We start from the raw sequence: 22,333 nt of genomic DNA on the forward strand, positions 1-22,333 counted from the left end.
TTTTCCCCATGCTGTTCTCATGATAGTGAGTGAGTTCTCATGAGATCTGGCTGTCTAAAAGTATGTAGCACTTCCCCCTTCACTCTCTCTATCCTGCTACCATATGAATGTGTGCTTGCTTCCCCTTCATCCTTCCACCATGATTGTAAGTTTCCTAAGGCCTCCCTAGCAATGCCTCTTGTATAGCCTGTGGAATCGTTAGCCAATTTAACCTCTTCTATTTATAAATTACCCAGTGTCAGATAGTTCTTTATAGCAGTGTGAGAACAAACTAATATATAGGGGTATGACATTTTTATTTTGTTTCTAAGCTTATCTACTTTATGCGCATTTCATCAGATTAGTAAGGTCTATATTTTTTAAATCATGAATATTATTAATTTTAAAATATTTTTCTGTGTCTATTAATACAGTCATATGGCTTTTATTCTTTTACTAATAATGTGGCAAATAATCGAGTATTTTCTAATATTAAACTTTTTTGTCTTGAGTTAAACCAGGTTTGTATGATGCATTAAATATTTTTATATATGAATGTATGGGGGTTGCTGTATATTTTGTAAAGTTTTCTATGCATTTTCCTCATTCAGACTGAATTTTTCTTTCTTTCAGATTCCTTACCTAGTTTTGGGATCATGGTTATGATAATCTTATACAATTAGTTATGCCATGATCCCTCACTGTTTTCTTTTGAAAACCTTGTGTAAATTTGAAGGTATGTGTTCTTTTAATATTTGATAGAACTCCAAAATAGATCTGTGAAATACATTGCTACATTTTTGAAATCAAATCTTTTTAATAGATCAGCATTCCTTCTCAAAGAGAAGATGGTGTAAATTTTATTTATTTTCCTAGCACATGTATTTTTTTTTTTGAAGTGGTTCTGATGTAATAGATATGGATTTTTCAGGGTCCTAGCATTTATCACCTTGTCCCACACTGGACTAGAGAAGCTCAGAAGAGCTACATATTTTAAAGTTCTCTCCATATATATTTGAAGATAATTTTAAAATGATGTTTGCTTTCTTTTATAGTATTAAGAATTTTCTTCTTAAAGGAGGAAATAATTGTCTTCTTTCTGTTACTTGCTAAATTAAATGGTGTTTTCCAAGGATGAGACTACCCCTTATTTGTATTCTTTTCCCATATTTAATTGATAAATTGTATATATTCAAGAAGTATGACATGATTTAATATATTTATACATTACATAATGATTACCACATCAAATCAATTGACACACCCATCACCACCATGCTGTACCTTAGATATTCAGAACTTGTTTATCTGATAACGGAAAGTTTTACCAACATCTCCCTATTTCCCCATATCCTATCCCTTAGAAACTATGGTTCTATTCTCTACTTCTATGAGTTTAACTTTTTAAGATTCCACATATAAGTGAGATCTTACACTGTGCCTGGATTTTCGCACTTAGCATAATGTCCTCCAGGTTTATCTATGTTGTCACAAATGACAGGATTTCCTTTTTTATGGCTGAATAATATTCCTATATATAATATACATTCCAATATATAATATCATCATATATTGGTGTATATATATATAAAACCAATTTACATTCCCACAAATATACAAAGATTTCCTTTTCTCCACACAAATTCCCACACACATTGCCACAAATATACAAAGATTTCCTTTTCTCCACACCTTCATCAATACTTATTATCTGTTATCTTTTTAATAATCGTCATCCCAACAGGTGTGAGGTAATATCTTCTTGTGTTTTTTGATTTGCATTTCTCTGATGATTGGTGTCACTGAACAGCTTTTCATATACTTGTTTGTCATTTTTATGTCTTCTTTGGAAAAACAGCTATTCAAGTTCTTTGCCAATTTTTGACTTGGGTTATTTGTGGGGTTTTTTTTTTTGCTATTAAGATGTCTACGTTTTTAATATGTTTTGGGTACAAATTCCTTATCAGATACTTGATTTGCAACTATTTTCTCCCATTCCATAGATTGCTTTTTCATTTTGTTGATTGTTCCATCTGCTGTGTGAAAACATTTTAGTTTGAAGAAATCCCACTTCCCTGTTTGCTTTTGTTGCCTGTGTTTTGGTGTCATAATCTATTTGGATTCTTTGTTGTCCTCCTTGCATCAAATGATTTTAAAATATTTTCTAGTGAAACTTAGAATCTATTGCCCAGACTGATCAAAATAGAGGGGATGGAGAGAAGTGGAAGAAATAAACAATGTCAGCAAAAGAAAAAGACACATTATCACAGATTCTATATAAATTAGAAAATATAAGAAATATTAATAAATTTAGGCCCATAAATTTGAATGTTAATGATGGGACAGAGAAGTTCCAAAAAAAAAAAAAACTTACCAAGATGGACACATGAAGAAATCGTGTGTCTTATATTTTAAGAAATTTGAATCTGTGTTTAAGAATTTTCCTTCAAAGAATTATTTTAGATCAAGTGTTTCTTTAAGGAATTCTACCAAATATATAAGATAGAAATGACACCAGTCATCCACAAAAGCCATTTTGTGTATTCAATATAGAAAGGCTAATTATATTTTCACATAATTTAAAAGACACTGTTTAAAACATTTCAAAGCTTCAAATCTGGGAACAAATCTAATGAGAGATCTACAATACGTATATATAGATTAAAAATACAGATACTAAATACATGGAAGAATATGACTTTTACATAGATTGGAAGACACAATACCATAAAAATGTCACTTCCCCCCAAATGGATTTTTAGATTCAATGAAAATCAAATTAAAATTTTGGCAAGTTATTTTCCTTGAAATTTTCGAGAATATTTTAGAATCATATTAAAAATTCATATGGCCATGAAGAGTCAAGACGATTTAAAAATTTAGAATCTAGTCGGAGGATTTACACTATGATAAAACAAGATTTATTATAAAACTATGGTAATTAAGAAAATATAATATTGGTATAGCAATAAATAAATAGACCAATGGGACAGAAAAAAAGAGCATAGAGCATAGAAATAAAAACCTACACAATAAATTGAAATTTGGTTTATGGCAACACATGGGAGTAGTGAAGAGGCAACGATCTCTCAACATGCTCAGTTAATTTGATATCCACGTAGAAAAAAGTGAATCTGAGCTGTTATCTCACATCATGCACATAAATAAGTTCCAGATACATTGTTGGTCTGTGAAAAGTAAAACATGAAAACTCCAAGATAAAAATAAAGAATAATTTCATGATTTGTGGTAGACAAAGATTTCTCATTCAGGACATAGAAAGTTAGAACTACATAAAAAACAATAGGTATATAGAACTACATTAAAATTAAGAGAATCAGTTCCTCAGAAGCACAATGAAGAGAGCAAAAAAGGCAAGCCACAGTGTGGAAGAAAATATTTAATGACAGATGACTTACATTCAAAATATGTAAAGAGCCAAAATCAATAAGAAAAAGAGAGATAACCCTGTAGAAAACTGGGCAAAACATTGCTTATACATTTCACAAAATGGAATATCCAAATGGCCAATAAATATTTGAAAATACGTGCAACCCTGTTAGTCATTAGGGAAATGTAAAATATAATCACAGTGAGATACTACTATGTACCTATGAGAATGGCTAAAAATGAAAAAAAAATGACCATAACAAGGGTAGAGAAAGGATGGAGCAAAAAAAAAATCCTAATATATAGTTGATGGAAATTTAATTTATACAACTGTTTTGGCAAACTGACAATGTTAGCTAATGTTGGGCATGCATTTAACTTGTGATGTAGCAATTACACTACCAGGCAACGGAAAAGGGTACATATGTGGGATGAAAGATGAGTGTGTTGTATGTGTCTTTGAATGTTCATAGCAGTATTGTTTTTAATAGCTACAAACTAGAAACAACCCAAATGTCTAACAGAATGGATATATAAATTGAGATGCTTAAAGTATGTAGTAAATTTCTGTGGTATTTGCAGAATATAAGGGTAAAGCACTAGACACATAGTTAAATAATTTGATAGATTGAAGTACTCTTTCAGTAGTCAGACAGAATGGGAAAGGTTTCACAAAACAGTTGCATCAGTTGTGAAAAGATATTTGATCACCAATCACGCACAACTTAAGGGTCATATTAGAGAAGATAATGTTCACAGGTCGCATAGATGATCCATGAATAACTGGACACTTGGGTCAAATATTCCACATCATGAGTGCGTGGACAGAACATCGTGGGCAAGCTACAGCTTCCTCAAAGTGAAACTTCAACAAAGGCTTAGAAGAATATCCCCTGGGGAACTGGGACTTTGGATTCTCTTCTCATGTTTCTGGGTCAGGAAACACTAAATTCTCATTTGTAAATTCTCTTAAATGTATATGTAAGAGTTTAAGGTGAGGGAATCACCATATTGAAATTCCTGAATGAAGGAAAAACAAATGAAGGGGAAAAAATAAAAGAAAAAAAAAGAAAAAGTAAGAGAAGACTAATAAACACAGCATAATTGGCCTGCAGAGATTTTCTCTCTGAGGGGACAGAAAATAACTTCTAAATCCTGCCTCTTGCCCAGCCCTCTCTTCCTGGGGTAGTGCTGGCCTCCTGTCATAGCAATAAGTCATCTCCAGTGCTGTCTTAGAACCTTGAGCCATGAACCCAGGGTTTCCTCCTTAACACACACAGCTGCTTCCTAGACTTTTAAGCCTTAAGTGACAATAGGAATGAATTTGGTTGGTGGAACGATAAAAGTCTCATTTTGGCAACTGGTTCCAAGAAACCATAGTTTGAACAGCCAAATTGAGGAGGAAGTTATCTTCAGATACCTCTGAGAAGAGAAGCACCCAGCATAAGGCTTTGACAGCTTTCACAGGAATCACCAGGCTTAGCTGGTCATGTTTCCTGCATCCCGCCGCAGCACATAGCAGCACTAACTCCTGGAAATACAAACCAGAGGACAGGTTTGTGTGGACTGGCTCATAAATGATGATGGTTGGAAGGTAACTTCATTAGAATAACCAGCTTTAAAGTGTATGTTGCTGCCAGCATTGTGGCTATGGCTAAGGAAGTAGGGATTGGGAGAGCAACTCAGCCAATCGACATTTTGGGGAAAACTCAAGCTTTCCATGTGGCTTTGTTTTTTGAAAAGAACTCTTGTAATTCATCACCATAGGAAGCTTGAATCATAAACTCAGGAAGAAAAGGTGATACAGGAATGTCCTTCACCTTCACTATTATTGTCAATTATAACATTGCCACCTTACTTTAGAAAATCTGTTTAACTTTTACTAACATAACAAATTTTCAAAAATGTTTTAAGCTTTATTATTTTATTTTTTGCTCTTTTTCTTAAGAAATCATTATTTTTACCATTAGCATTATATTCTTATTCTATTAAGGATATGTACATTGCCTCCCTCCAATGAATTAGGAAAGATTTGAACTTATGCTCCCTTTAGGCAGATCAAGAAATGAGTTAATGAGAGATGAACTGGTAAACGCAAATTCATTGGCAAAGCAGTTCATTCACTCCCAGGAAGAGGCAGTTAAAAAATAAAAACATGAGGATGATGCAAAAATATGACATGCTAACTACAGGTATTTTTATTTTATCTTTAATCAATACCTTCTTGGGCCTTTAAGGGGATTACTGGTGAAAAATCAGGGATTACTACATTCTGTGAAACCTTTAACTAATTTTTATTTTTTTTAAGAAGTAAAAGGTTTAAAACTCCAAGAGATTAATGTCAGTTGGTTTTTTCAACCAGGTTTCCTTATTTGGTACCTGAGATCCATTAAGGCATCATCAGATATGCCCTTCTCTGTTAGTTCCAACCCTTTGCTGATGAAATTCCTTTACATAAATTGTTTCATAGATCATAGTAGAACTGACGACTACTCCACTGAATTTTCAGAACTAGTTTATAAAATATTGTCTGTTTATGGCCAAGTTACATTGACAGGTCCCAGGTATTGATTTTCCTCTTTGAGATGATGTGTCTCTCTCTTTTGTACCTGCAGTGCCTGCCAGTTATGCTTTCATAATTTGACTATTTTATTCATTAGGGATTAAAAAAGGGTAGGTTTCCTCTTTCTTTGATAGAAATATTACAAAGTGATTTATTCATCTTTTGAAGCTCTAGAGTACATTTTAAAGAATTAAAAAACATTTAGTACTTTTATTGCCTCCTCTCATTGTAACTTATATAAATTATCTCTTGGGACAGGAATGATTTATTAAGCTTAATTTATTCAAAGGTGAATAAAGGATTATCATATCCAAATGCCCATTGACTTTTTGTCCACTAGCTTATCCAAGTGCTCTGGACACCCTATTTATCTGCAGTTAATGGCACTACCTGACCACAGATGGAAAGTAGGTCATGTTTGGTTGGAACATCTGGGTTTAAGTTTCATTTTCTTTTGTCACAAGTCAGAGTAATTAAAAAATAGAATATGTGGGAAATTGAGAATAGGCTTTGGTAAGACCATAAGATATTTCCAAATCATTTGTGATTTGAATAACGTGCAAACACAAGATTACTTAGAGTTTCAAAGAGCATTTTTGAATACTAGAGCCCTTGAACTTTCCAAAATACTGTTTATCATCAGTATTAGAAAGTTTGGAGATGGTACTGAGCAGGCTAGAGTGTTGCCTTTTGGTTCTGTGAGCCACAGTAGAAGGAGAACATTACAAAGATAAGAGAAGACAAAGTTTTCCAAGGGAGTGGAACAGCAAAGTATTTGAGATGACGACAAGAATAAAGGGAATTAAGAGAGAGAGTGAGAGATAATCAATAGTCATTTCAATGAGTTAATTCCAGTTAATTATTTTCCATCACACTGTGGTCTCCAAACCATAACTGTCACTATTCAGGACACAATACAAATAGAACCGGTGGGAATATGCAACTAGATGACCATTATCTCTTAGTTAATAGGCTAATACTTCTAGCAAATATGTAAGTTCTTATCATTTATTAGGGAAGATAGGAGATGCATCACTGACATATAGTTTCTGGACAGTCATAGCCTGCTGTTAACACATGCTCTGCTACTTTTCTGCGGGAGGATGAAAATGACACTGGGCATTCTTTCCTCTTACCTTATCATCCAGATAAGAGACAAGCATGTGAAAATTTCTCAAAACTGAGCAGCCAGGTCTTCATTTGTTTCTTTACTAACCTTGAAATATAATTTTTGACAGTTTTTGTCACTGAAAAATCTATTTTATGTTTGCTTTCTAAGATGAAGCCCCAAATTTCTAATTATAAATGGATAACAATGCAGCACCATAGTTTTGTAGTCAGAGAATTCAGAGATTAAAAAATTTAAAATGTGTTCATAACTGTTAAGTTACTTTACTATGGATTCTGAGATAGTAAGAAGGGAAAAATGGGTATCCAACAAAGAAGTAAGCAAACTTTATAATTAGAAATTAGATGTTAAAGAAGAGATTCAAATTTCACAGTTTATCTTTTTAACTCAAGTGTCTATGCATTTTAATAAAATCTTCCCCACTTAAGGAAGAAGAGGTTTTTGTCCTCAAAGAATGTGAACATCTGTAGTTTCTATTGTGGCCAAAACCTCCAAGGAGATGTATATAATCTGGAAAACCACATCACTTAATATTAGATGGGCTACCTGGTGTAAATGACCTCATAAAGCCTCCGCCACCCTGAAGTTCTGGGACTTACTGATTTATGACTTGTGTTTGGTCCTCAGAGGCTTATGGGTAGAGAAAACCAGACATGGATGTGTGAATTCATTCTGCTTGGATTGTCCAGTGCCTGGAAGACTCAGGTCTTCCTCTTTGTCCTGTTCCTGGCCATGTATCTAGTAACTGTGCTGGGGAACTTGCTCATCCTCCTCCTTATCAGGCTGGACAGCAGGCTCAATACACCCATGTACTTCTTCCTTGGTATCCTGTCATTTGTGGACATCTGTTATACCAATAGCACCGTCCCACAGATGCTTGTTCACTTTCTGTCAGCCCAGAAGTCCATCCCATTCCATGGTTGTATGCTCCAGCTGTGTGTCTCCCTGACAATGGGCAGCATGGAGTTCTTCCTGCTGGGGGCCATGGCTTATGACCGCTACGTGGCCGTGTGCCACCCACTGCACTACACGGTCATCATGCATGGAGGGCTGTGCCTGGGGCTGGTGGCCGGCTGCCTGGTGGCTGGTTTCATGAATTCCCTGATGGAAACAATTATCACCTTCCAGCTTCCCCTGTGTCACAATGTTATTAATCACTTTGCCTGTGAGACCTTAGCAGTGCTACGACTAGCCTGTGTGGACGTCTCCTTCAACAAGGCCATGGTGGCCATCTCAGGGTTTCTGGTGATCCTGCTTCCCTGTTCACTGGTCCTATTCTCCTATGCTCACATAGTTGCTGCCATTCTTCGTATTCCTTCTGCCCAGGGACGCCGCAAAGCCTTTGGGACCTGCACATCTCACCTCACTGTGGTTGGCATGTGCTTTGGGGCTACAATATTCACCTACATGAGACCTGCGGGTGGCTCCTCCCTGGAACAGGAGAAGATGGTTGCCCTCTTTTATGCTGTTGTGACTCCAATGCTCAATCCCTTAATCTACAGCCTGAGGAACAATGATGTGCAGAGTGCCTTACAAAGAGTGTTGGAAAAACTTAGCGGAAAAGGATAAAGATTCAATGAATTTCTCCTCCCCTCCAACAGTCCAAAGAAAGACATTACAAAGAAGAAATGATTGCTATGCCCTTTCTCCTAAGATTTTCTGATAAGGTAGACCATGGTGAGCATGTTTTTGTAGACTGACTCTGGCACTATAGTTCTGACTAAGAATCACAGCCCTGTTAAATATGTGGCAAGAAAACAAAAACAAAAAATTCCAATTGTTAAACTGGGGTCTGCTTGGGAATCTATCCTCCTAGACTTCACACATCCTTTATTTCAGGAAATGTAATGTGGGCAGGGTGAAGAGTTTCTGAGTGAGACCAGCCACACTTTGTATCTTCACCCTACCTCTCACCAACAATGTGGCTTTCAACAATCTCTGACCTCTAGTTCCCTCAGCTATTAAAAGAAATCATAATATCTAATGTGTGATTATTTTGAAGATTATAGATAATCTTTTTAAAACACCTAGCAGAGTGGCTGGCATAGAGTAGATACTCAACTACTTAGAAAAGATTTTAGGGTGCAATTACAGGGCTAAGTATTATGTAATCTTCTCTCTCCCATATAGGTATTCAAAATGGACTTAAAAAAATTACTGTGGATATAGTGGCTTGCTGTTCTCTGTATGTTCTAAGTGATCTTACCCAGACTCGTGGCATCTATCATCTATCTATCCATACATCTATGCTGAGGTTCTTAATTTTCTTAGTTCCAGGATAGAGAAAATCTTTCTTATGGGCTCCAAACACACGTGTCCAATCGCTTGCTTAATAACAGCTATGGAAAATGAATCACATTCTTAACATAGCTAAACTGGTACTATTGTGCTTGCATCCTCTAGGGCAAACCGCTTGTCTCTTGCCCCAGTATACCGTCACTATATTAGTAAAACGAACATGCTCAGAATAATTCTGGATTCCTTCCCTTCATATCCAATTGTCAATGGATTCTGTTAGCTTTATCAACAAAATATATGACCGATCTGCTTTCTCTGTTTCCATCTCTACTTTCCACATTTTATTCTTTACACAATAGCTTTATTTTTTAAATTACTATTTGTTTTTTATGTAAAATAAAATACAGAAGCAGAAAACCACACTAAACACTTGTGTAACTTAGTGAATTACTATTAGCCAAGCTCCTTGTGAGCACTGCTCAGGTCAAAAACAGAACTACCAGCTACTGCAGAAGCCTCTCCATGTGCCCCACCCTAATCACCCAATCCCAATAGTAACTACTATCCTGATCTTTGTAGTAATTACTTTCTTGCATTTCTTTATGGCTTTAATGCCCAAACAAACATCCCTAGTCATTCTAGTTTAGTTCTGCACATTTCCACTTGGTGTGTCTTCAAAGTCTCTTCAACCTGTAGGTCCCCTCCAACTCTTTCTTTTTCCTGTAATTTATTTGTTGGGTAACCTGGGCCCTTTGACCTGGCGAGGACACCTTTATCTTAGAAAATAAATTAGGCTACATCTCCTTCTTAGAACAAAATCCAAACTCTTCCTGTGCGGAGCCTGTTATGGTCCAGCTGCTGTTCCCTCCCCATTTGCACTTGCATCCTGTCTCCCCTCTTTCACTGCATGTGTTCATCCATCAAGGGTTGGGAGAAAACAGATAAATCTCTATAAAAAGAAAATGTATTTTTCTACAAGTCATATGTATTGATGGAGAAAATGATTCTAGACCTACAAGATATTTGTGTGTGAAATCTTGGACTTAATCTAATTTATTTATACATATTGCTTTTCAATGGAAATTTTGAATTCTATAGATTACTGTCATCAATGACTTGGCTAAAAATTGTGTAAATTTTCAAAAATAAAGCTGTTTTGATCCCCTACTTTTCAAAAGAAGAAAACCTGCTTTCGCAGTGGGCAAAAAGGGCAGTGCTGTCTTGGGAAGTTAGACTGTAAGCTTCTCGAGAGCAAGGAGGATGCTCCTTGTCGTCACAGTGCCTAACAATGCTGTTAAATTCATGCTCATTGTATAATTTATTGATGGACATGTTCTTTACTATTTTAAGAGTTGCCTTTTATGAAGTATATAAAGATCATATATGTTAGAATTTAGGATATTAGAAAATAAGGCTTTTTAAAATCTCAAGTGCAGAGATAATTGGTTAATAATACTCCTCAGTATATGGAATAACACGAGGGCCCTCTTACTAATTTTTGAAAATTTATTACAGTCATATATTGCTTAACAACAGAGACATGCTATGAGAAATGTGTCATTAGGCGATTTTGTCATTATGCAAACACCATAGAGTGTAGGTACATAAACCTACATGGTGTAGTCTACTACACACCTAGGCTAGATGGTATAGCCTATTCTCCTAGTTTACAAACCTGTACAGCATGATAGTGTACTGAATACCGTAGGCAATTTTAACACAGTGGTAAATATTTGTGTTTCCAAATATATCTAAACATAGAAAAGATAATGTGTTGCTATGATGTTCCAATAGCTGTGAAGTCAGTAGGCAATAAGAACTTTTCAGCTCCATTATAATTTTATGGGACCACCATAGTATAATGAGGTCAGTCATCGAGCAAAACATTGTTATGCTGCATATTGCATTAATTCTCTTTTATCTTATTTGTAATGTCCATTTCTTCCTGGTCTTTTGGCCAACTATTCTAATTTGTTTAATGCAATAAAATATGTTTGAGAGTGCATTTATGCATTTTTTAAAAAATGCATTATGTTGTTATCTGTTTGATTCTATGTATTCGTTTTCTCCATTCAACACTATATTTTTTGTTTTTTTTTGTTGTTGTTGTTTGTTTGTTTGAGATGGAGTCTCACTCTATCACCCAGGCTGGAGTGCAGTGGCGTGATCTCAGCTCACTGCAACCTCTGCCTCCCGGGTTCAAGCAATTCTCCTCCTCAACCTCCTGAGTAGCTGGGACTACAGGTGCACGCTGCCATGCCCGGCTAATTTTTTGTATTTTACTAGAGACGGGGTTTCACCGTGTTGCCCAGGCTGGTTGTGAACTCCTGAGCTCAGACAATCCTCCCACCTCAGCCTCCCAAAGTGCTGGGATTACAGGTGTGAGCCACTGCGCCCAGCCTCAACACTATAAAGATTCATACGTATTGCTAGTCTACAACTTCTAATTGTTCACAGTGAGCAATTATGAATCCATGGTGTTCACAATATTCTAGCTATCATTCCCGGTAGCTAAATATCCAATTCCCCAGCACCTTGGGATTCATATCATGACACAGGCTCACTTAAAGACCTGTGTGAAAATTTCTTTGGTGTATTTACGGAGGAACCGAGTTGCTAGGTCATAGTGATCCCCAGAATGGCTTTATAACTCTATACTCCTACTTCAGTGCACAATCTTTCCTTATGTACAACTTCAACAACACTTGGCATGTTTTGATTTTTTTTTTAGCTAAAAGATAAAATTCTTTTATTTTCCATTACTCTGAAAAGTAATCAGACACAGAGTTTTTTTCTCATGTTTTTCTCATGCTGAGTTCCTGATTCCCACCCACTCTCACTCTGTATCATTCTGTTCATGCCTTCCTTGTCTCAGTTCATGGTAACTTCGTCATTGCAGTGATGAGTCCATTCACCACTCCTTTTTCTCATACCTGACTCAAATCTGCAAAAATATCCTGTTGCCCCTACCTTCAAAATATGTGCGGAATATGATCACTTCTCACCTCTGCAGTCACTCCCTGGTGTGAAACACCACCATCTCCCACTTGGGTTACTGCAGTAGAACAAACTTCTCTGCTTCACTCTTGTGTCCCAGCACTCAGAGGGAACCCTTCAAAATATAACTCAGCTTTGGGAGGCCGAGGTGGGTGGATCACGAGGTCAGGAGATCAAGACCATCCTGGCTAACATGGTGAAACCCCGTCTCTACTAAAAAATACAAAAAATTAGCCGGGCGTGGTAGCGGTGCCTGTAGTCCCAGCTACTTGGGAGGCTGAGGCAGGAGAATGGCGTGAACCTGGGAGGCGGAGCTTGCAGTGAGCCAAGATCCCGGCACTGCACTCCAGCCTGGGCGACAGAGTGATGCTCTGTCTCAAAAAAAAAAAAAAAAAAATATATATATATATATATATGTGTGTGTGCGTGTGTATATATATATACATATATATGTGTATATATATATACACGTATATATATATACGTATATATGTGTATATATGTATATGAGTATGTATATATGTGTGTATATGTGTGTGTGTATACATATATATATAATTCAGGCCATGTCATTACCCTCCTCACACCCTGCATTTACTAAAAATACAATCCAAAGTCTTTCTGTGGAGATGGGCCTGTTTTCTATCTAGACTCTTTTCCTGGGATGCTCTTTCCTTAGATAGCCACTTCCTCACCTCTGTCAATTTTTCATTCAACCATCATCTCTTCAAGGAGATTTACATGACTGACCTATTTGTTACAACAAACTTCCTTCCTGACCCATACTCCCACTCCTTCTCCCCTTGATTTATTTTCCAAAGAACTTATCTTTTCTAGCATTCTTTGCAATTTATGCATTTTTATATATAGGTTTCCCTTCACTGCCCCATATATAAGCCCCTTGAAGGCAGGGCTCTTTGTTTTTTAAACTAGTATATGCCAAATATCTAAAATAGTGCCTGTCTCATAGAAGGCACAAAATAAATATTTTCTGAGCGAGTGAAGCAAACTGTTAGCTATTTGGGTTTTTATTGTTGTACACTGCATGTTCATTTTCTTTGCCCATTTTTCCTTTGGGTTTTTTGCCATTTCTTTATTGATGGATATATTATAGATGTTAGCCCTGTTCTGTCATACCTATTGCAAATACATACTTCTAATCTGCCATCCCTCTGTTCACTTTATCCATAGAGTCCTTTGTTGAACAGAAGGTCTTCATTTTGAGGCAATCAAATGCATCACTTTTTTATTCTGTGATTTGTGCTTTGGAAGTGTGTTTTTCTAAAAAAATAAAATCCTGCATGTAGGTCACAAAATACTATATTTTTTATTTAATTAGGTTTTTAGTTTTACCTATTACAATATTTCTTTAGTATATCTGACATTCAGTTTTAAATATTTGTTAAATATAGATCCAGTGTTATGTTTTCCAGTGTTCCATTTATTAGACAATCATTTGTAATAATTTTAGTGTGTATTAAGTTTACCTATGTCTGGGTCTGTCTTTGAACTCTCTATTCATTCCTGTTTGTTATTTCATCTGTTCTTACACCATGCAATTCTAGCATTCTATTTTTTAAATTTAATAAGTCTTCCTACAGGGTATGTAAGATATCAAATAACATGAGCATATCCATTTTATTTGGTCTTTTTTTCAAAGTTAATTCTGCTATTTATAGAGAGATTTATTTCATATAAAATTTTGACTAATTTTAGTCTGAAGTTTCCCAAAAATTTCACCTGAAATTTTAATTGTTTATAGATTACTTTTGGAGAACTGATCTTTTAATATTAAATTGTCCAAGACAAAGCATGAAATGTCATTACAGTTGTTCAGAAACTCTTTAATGTCCTATTTATAGTTTTAATACTTTCTCCATATTTGTTCAACAAATATTTGTTAAATATTTTTTACATGCTGGACACTTTTCTAGGCAAACGAAAATATCTGTCCTCATGGAGTTTACATTCAACTTAAGGGAAACAGACAACAAAAATAAGAAATAAGATACATGTTATGTTGGATGGTGTTAATTGCTAGGAAGAAAAATAATAAGGAAGGTAGATTAAAAATACTGACCAGGAGCAGTGGCTCACGCCTGTAATCCCAGCATTTTGGGAGGCCGAGGCAGGTGGATCCCCTGAAGTCAGGAGTTCAAGACCAGCCTGACCAACATGATGAAACCGTCTCCAATAAAACTACAAAAATTAGGCAGGCGTGGTGGTGCACTCCTGTAATCCCTGCTACTCAGGAGGCTCAGGGAGGAGAATAGCTTGAACCTGGGAGGTAGAGGTTGCAGTGAACCAAGATCATGCCACTGCACTCCAACCTGCACAACTGGAGTGAGATTCCGAAAGAAAGAAAGAAAAAGAAGGAAAGAAAAAGAAAGAAAGAAAGAAAGAAAGAAAGAGAGAGACAGAGAGAGGGAGGGAGGGAGGGAGGGAGAAAGAGAGAAAGAAAGAAGGAAATTAAATAAATAAATAAATAAATAAATGAATATTGGGAGGACTGAAAGTTCTGGCAAAGAGTGCCATAGAAATCATGTATATTCTCTGTTAAACAATTCCCACTTTATACAATTCCAACTTTATAATTTGTGTTGCTGTTATAAGTGACATTTTATTTTATTTTTCTAGTTGGTTATTGTTGGTGTACAGAAATTCCATTGATTTCTTTCTTCCTTTTTTTAAAGAGACAAAGTCTGACCTTCTCTCCCAGGCTAGAGTGCAGTGGTGAAATCATAGCTCACTATAGCCTCAAACTCCTGGGTTCAAACAATACTCCTTGCTCAGCCTTCCAAGTAGCTGGGACTACACGTGTGCATCACCAATCATTGCTAAATTTTTTATTTTTTGTAGAAATAGGGTCTTGCTAGTTTGTCCAGGTTGGTCTTGAACTCTTAGTCTCAAGCAATCCTCCTGCCTTGGCCTCCCAAAGTGCTGAAATTACAGTTGTAGTCATTGATATCTGTGAGGTGGTCTTGCGTCTAGTTCTCTTATTAAGGCTAACAGATTGTTACAAAAATTTTCCTAGATATATAATCTTATCATCTGTAAATAATCATGGTTTTGCTTATAGTCTTTGTAAATCTTAATTATTTTCTTTTCCTATAGCATAGGCCAGGACCTCTAGTATCCTGTCTAATTGTAAGCTGTGAGAATAGGTATCTTTTCTTATTTCTGATTTAAAGAAATGCATCCAGAGAGTCTCCATCCAGTACACTGCTGTGGATTTGGAATATTTAACCTTTACCAAGTTAAGGAAGTTCCCTTCTAGTTCTATTTTTAAATGATTTTTTAAATCGATGGATAAATACTTCATCAAATGGTTTTTAATCCATTTATTGAAATAATCATATACATTTTCCAGTTTCAGTCTATTAAGTAGTTCATCACATTAGTCAATTATTTTATGGTGAGCTATCCCTGCATCCCTTGGGAAAACCCATATTTTATTATGATACATTATTTTTTAAAAATTATTGGATTGCTTTAGCTAATATTTTATAATATTATATTATATATTATATAATATTTATTATATTTATATTATATAATATTTATTATATTTATATTGTGTATAAGCCCTAGTGGGCTTATAATCCCCTTGCCTAGCCACATTCTTATTGCTTTATAGAATAAATACTATACATGCTCATAGAATGAGATTAGCAGACATATGAATCAGATAGGGCAGAGATAATCCCGAGTAAAGACCAACCCGTAAAGCACAGAACTTACAACAATAAATATTTATTTTCCTTCTCAAGGATCTTCTGCATGTTAGCTGTCCAAACAGTCAAGTAGTCTCACCTAGGCTATAAAGAAGGTTGTGAAATGCCATGTATTGCATTAAAACTTGGAAGAAAAAAGTGGAAATTGGATATTGATGGACAGAAGACAGTTGATATGATTTGTATATCTTTAAAAGATCCAAGATATTCAATTACCAAATTAATAGAAATCATGAGAGCTCAGCAAGGAGGTTAGCATTTCTATACTCAAGCCACAACTATAAAAATAATAGAAACTCTCCTGTGTACAATAACAACATAAACCATGAAAGAATAAATATGAAATAAATCTAATGATACACATGTAGGACATTTAGTGAGAAAGCTCTAATGATTTTTTAAAAGATATTTTTAAAAGTCCTAAAATAAATGAAGTGACAGCTACTTCTGGCAAATAGCAATTAATATCACAAAAGTCAAATTTTCTCAAAGAGTATGTGAATTCAAGGAAACAGCAATCCAAATCTAGAAGACACTGTTAAAAATGGTACTTGACAGATTGATTTAAAACCTCACATGAAAGAAAAGCCATCGAGCAAGAGTAATTAAAAGATTTTTGAGAAAGAAGTGAAATAAAGTGAGAAAGTACCTGTCTTACGCCATATCAAAGCATATCATGAAGTAACTACAATTAAAACTACGGTATTGGTGTAGAGAAAGACAAATGCGTTAGTGAATCAAGATGCAGTCCAAAAAGAAACTTTCACGTGTGGGAATCTAATATATCATATATTCATAATTTCAAATAAATTTAGGAAAATATATGCTACAAAAAATGATGTTGTCACGAGTGTCTATAGTAAAAGGCCAAAGAAATGTCATTTTTTTGCTTATACACCACAGGAAAAAATTAATTCGTAAGATCTGAAGGTGAGGAAGTGTATTTTACAAATGAGTTTCTATTTGTTTCCTCCTAGAACTGTATAAATAATGGTAAAAAGAATAAGAAATTAGATAAGAAATCCACAAAGTAAAGAAGACAGTAAATAAGAAAAAAAAATTTAATGAGAGATATCAGCAACATTTCAGGAGCTAGAAAGCAAATTTCTTCTTTTCCCTGGCCCTGCACTCCTTATCTCTTTTCTTTTTAAGGTCCAGAGCTACCTCGGGCTCTAATGAATTTCTCTCTCCAACTCCAGTACTCACAGGGGTGGGGAGCTCTCTTTAGGCAGATTGTTCATTGTGCTTAGAAAGTGGTTCTCAGACCACTGGCCAGAAAAAGATACCATTGTCTCAGCTTCAGAACAAGCCAGGGAGAAGAAATTATAAGCCGTCTTTCCCAGGGCTATGCCAGGTAGCTGAGCAGACAGTAAGAACAGCCTGCGGCTTTCATATTAACAATGCACACACGGAAATCTCCACTCTCACCCTTGGGTAAGGGGAGATAGAGAAATGCATTGCAATTCTACAGGTTTTGCTGCACAATGCTTAGTATCCTCATTAAAGATCTATTATTAATGCTTCTGGGAAGTAAAATTTCTAAGTTAAAAACCAGGATAAGGTCTGTCTTCCTCCAAGTAAAGACAAGACAAAAGTTCTAAGAAGGTTACCGAAGGTTGTGGTAGAATTCCAAACCCGGAGAGCAAGCAGCCTACTATAAAGCAACATCTCACTGGGGACTGGTATAAAAAAGTCTCACTGCCCATGCTCAGACCAGATTATGCACACAGAGCATTCCAATGGTCTCCTAAGTTGCCTGGACCAGGAGCTATTGCTCAAACAGAAGTTGAAATGGGCGAATTGGAATGAGGAAGTAGAGATTTAATCACATTTACAAGCCCATAAAGTGGGATCAAAGTTCTCTCCATCCAAAGGTGGCATCACTGAAGACTCAAACGTAACCCCGTTGGGAGATTAAAGTTTGGTGAGCCCCTTCCCATGCTCCAGGGACAAGGAGATAAAACTTTTATTTGCAAAGTTGAATGTAGGTTAGGATATTAGGTGCATACATGACCATACAGAGGGGGAGGGAAAATAAAAGAAATCCAATAAACAAAATATAATTGGCCGCCTGAGATTTCATCCCTAAAGTTAGAGAAAGTTATCTGTTCCAACTGCACTTTCTTCAAATTCCACGACTTTCCCAGCCCTGCCATCCTTCCAAGGTACAGGATGGCGTTCTTCACTCTCCACAGGTGAGTCAGGAATTTTCCTTGATTCTTCAACATTTAATTATCAACACAAATGATGAAACCAGGTTTCTGTAATCCCTGGCCTTCTCCCATAATCTTCAGGCCTGAGGGTAGGTGGCTTGATAAAGTTGTCAACCAGTGGAAATCTGTCCTAAGAAAATGTGTTCTGGGTATTCAAATTAGGAAGCCAGAACTTTTCAAGTGATTTAAGGGTTCTCAACCTTTAGGATGGGGCTAAGCTTCCTAAGGAGTGAGCACCAGGTCCTTTTTCCTTTATGACCATTAATTCTTTCTTAGAGAAGAGTTAGACTTTTCACTTTCTCCCATAGATAGCTTACAATAAGTTTCTTCATTTGTTGATTCTTATTTACATTTCAGTATCCACTTCCCTTTCCCCATTTTCTCATTTTGTATAATTTTCTCTCTCAGGTATTTATCCATCTATTCATTTATTTATTTATTTAAATTTGGGATAATTTTTTTTGAGAAAGGCTTTTAATGTATATATATATTATATATCACAGTACATGAAGATTTTTTAAAATTGAGATGAAATTTACGCAACATAAAATTAACAACATTAAAGTGTACAATTCAGAGACATTTAGTGCATTCACAGTATTAAGGTTCCATGTTTGTATGTGTACAGGCAAGGAGGCATGAAAAGTAGTGTGTGGAAAGCTTGAGCATGTGAATGTGTCTGTATGTGGAATCCAAAGGGGGCAACATGGAGAGCATTCTTTTGATTATGCAAAGAACCCCCGGTTCTTTCCTCCCTCTACAGGGATTCTGAGGTAACCATGTGGCCACTCCGCATTATACCTCTGCCTTTGGCATGATTAGCAAGTAACCTGGAAACACAGCCCCCTTTTTATTCTAGTGTGACAGTAACTACACAAATAGTGGGAGATATGCTGATCTATAAGCTCTCACCACTACAAAGAATAGATTCTTAATTCCCGACGGGAAACAGCGAAGAAGGAACAAATCTTTCCAACTGGGTAAGACTCATCTCTTCAGTACGGGATCTCTTATCAGTCTTCAACTTTTTCTTGTTTTACCTACACAAAACTATGCTGAAGTTCAAATTTTCTTCTGAAGGCTAATTTTTAAATATAAGTACTCACTTTTATCTACTTCTGATATTAGCTCATTTGTAATTAACAAGTTAAAATTGTATACATTTATGTGTACAACATGATGTATTTATGGTGTACATGTTTTGATACCTGTATACATTGTGGAATGGATAAGCCAAGCTAATTAACGTATGAATTGCCTCACGTGCTTATTATTCTTTTGTGGTGAGAATACTTAAAATCTACTCTGTTAGCAATTTTCAATTATATCATGTATTGTTATTAATTATAGTCACCATGACGTATAATAGAGCTCTTGAATGTATTCCTCCTGCCTAATTGAAATTTTGTATTATTTGACAAACAGCTCCATCGTATTCCCATTATTTTCCATAATCAGAGCTCTTTAATTTTTATTAGAGGGGAAAAACAGTCTCTCCAACATGTACCCACTGTAAGCTGTTGTGCTTATTACTGTATCAGACATAAAGCATTATTACCTTTTCAAATGTGTAAAAGAGGCTAGTTAATCATATACAACAAAAAGAATCCCTAAATGAGGAAGATGCTGGTGTTTCTCCTCTTTGACCTGTTGCCCATGAGGCTTGAAAGCCAAATGTCACCTTCATGGGCAAGTGGGGATAAGCGTACTCTGGTGCACTGTGACTCTTGGAATGGTCAGTCTCTGAACTGAATGAGATCAAAAGTAGAAACTCAATTAGTCCTCTTGATTCATCTGATTTTTACATTCATTTACTCCTCGGCCTTTAAACCAGGCTTATCCAACCCATGGTCCATGGGCCATGGATGGCTTTGAATGTGGCCCAACACAAATTCATAAACTTTCGTAAAATATTATGAGATCATCTTTGCAATTTTCTTTTTAGCTCATCAGCTATCATCATTGTCAGTGTATTTTATGTGTGGCCCAAGACAATTCTTCTTCCTTTGAGGCCCAGGGAAGCAAAAAGATTGGACACCCTGCTCTAAACAGTGACTATCATTGTGCATGACACAAGGCCATGCTATAGATAGGAGTGGCACAATGGATGCACACCAGATTCACAGATAACCCTTGGTTTCCTACTGACTCCCACTTTCTAGGCATATTGCCTCCTTTTCTCACCTGTAAAATATAAACAACAAGCAAAAGTTTGAAATGATGTTGTGATTACACTATATTATATTATGTGAATAGATGTATATTTAGCATAATGACTGGCACAGAGTATGTTCTCAGAAAACAGTAAGTATAAGGTTATCCCAATGTCATATAGAGATCAATGCACTCACAACTTAATTATTCTCCTAATATTCTTTCCACCCCATGAACTTTGGACTTTGCCTAGCCAAGAGTGCTTCAGGAGCTTGCTTGTTTTCTTCCCACCACTTTCCACAAAAATAGTAGACAAATTGAAGAAAATTTTCTGAAACCAAATCCAATCATTCAATGATTTACTGGGCAATTGAGTCGGGTAAGTTATTTGAAACGATTTTACAAAGAAACTGGTTTTGCTTTGACTTTAATGCCTGTCACCTTAAAAAATATCAAATATATTTTTTGTGGGGAAAAAACCCAAATCGACTACATTGTTTCTGAGCAAAAACAACATGGCTTGAAGTATAAATACTCTCCTTTTGCATAGGTTTTTGGAGAAAGGTAGAAAAATATCACATTTTGTTTGTTCAATGTTTGTTCACTTTTTTTCTTTAAGCCTTTGTTATAGAAGTGTCAAGTATAAAGGAATCCAACCTTAACCATAATTTCCACATGGATGCCACCTGTGTGCACGTCATCCCCAATGATAGTATCTGGAAAACTTGCTGCATCACAGTTGCGTTTGAACTCTTGGTAGGCAGCACTAAAGAAAGGGTATTTGAAGTAAGTCTTGCATACGATGTAGGACAAATCACTGGTATTCCTTTAAAGAGCAGGTCACCATAGAAACATTTCCGAGAAATTCTTCATCCCATTTTGGTATGTTTTAAGTTTTATTTGTGATATACATAGTTGTTTAGTTCATTTGTTTAAATCCTATAACAAAATAGTAAACATAAACAAATAGTACTTCCTTCAGTATTCATACTGTCAGCAATAAGCAATTCTTGAAGAGAGAGTGTGTATGTGTGTGTAATATATATAAGTGTGTGTGTGGATAGATAGATAGATAGATGATAGAGAGTTATAATTCCCTTCTAAACCTGAAGATTTGCAGATATCTGCAGCCATCATGATGTTAGGTGGGAAGGAGAAAATGAAGGAAAAAAGCAAATGCTCCCATATGGAGGAAATATAGTTCAAATCTTCAGATTTAAAATAACATCCCCAGAGAAGGTACTTATAATGATTTTTTTTAGAAAACTCCGTTGCCTGTCAAAATGAACCTAGCAAGCCCCCTCAATCTGAACTGTATTCTGAGAACTACAGTGTAGGAAGCCCTAGGTTGGGAACAAAGTAGTAGGAAGAGGAAGAACGGATGGGTCTTACACTTAGTGGTATTATGTAATATAGTCTCTTCAGCTGTTGGTAAATCTCTAAAAAGCATTCGGGTACCACAAGTACATTTACACCAGGATAGATGGACATTGTAAACATCACCAGGGCATATTTGTATCAGGCCTTTCATGACTAGGAAATTTCCTGACTCATATGTCTCTAGAACAAATACTTTTTATGCTAGTATAAAATGGGGCAGAACAAAAAGAAATTGATGTACAAATAGATATAGCACAACAGGAAATTACAAGAAAGGAAACAAAATAATTAACAATGTTATTATTTTTAGTTATGGGGATTAAAATCTGTTAACTCTGAACATTGGAGCAAAATATTGCTCTTAATTATAAATTACCTATTTGTGATAAAGATTTTGAATCCTTTTATCTTTTCACACCATGAACAACCTTACACCTTTAAGCATTGTGCATTTTTTTCCCCAGTCTTATAGCTGAGCATTAATTGTCTGATGATTTTGGGATGGACGACTGAAAACTCTCAGTGCAAGGTATTGAATGTGGTGCCTCATGTTATG

At 35.7% G+C, this 22,333-nt stretch overlaps 1 protein-coding gene across 1 annotated transcript; it reads left to right on the top strand.

Annotated features, from left to right (window-relative positions):
- The first annotated feature begins 7,637 nt into the window (after window positions 1-7,637).
- On the top strand, window positions 7,638-8,630 carry LOC115935393 (olfactory receptor-like protein OLF3). The gene has a single exon (XM_031013412.2). The coding sequence runs from the start codon at window positions 7,695-7,697 to the stop codon at window positions 8,628-8,630; it is 936 nt and encodes a 311-aa protein (XP_030869272.1). The 5' UTR covers window positions 7,638-7,694.
- Window positions 8,631-22,333: the final 13,703 nt, after the last annotated feature.

The sequence above is a fragment of the Gorilla gorilla genome, chromosome 6 (genome assembly GCF_029281585.2).
Source record: "Gorilla gorilla gorilla isolate KB3781 chromosome 6, NHGRI_mGorGor1-v2.1_pri, whole genome shotgun sequence".
NCBI classification, from domain to species: Eukaryota; Metazoa; Chordata; class Mammalia; order Primates; family Hominidae; genus Gorilla; species Gorilla gorilla.

Excerpts from the sequence above, each read along its gene's own strand:
- LOC115935393 (XM_031013412.2), top strand. The coding sequence starts at position 7,695 with ATGGGTAGAGAAAACCAGACATGGATGTGTGAATTCATTCTGCTTGGA.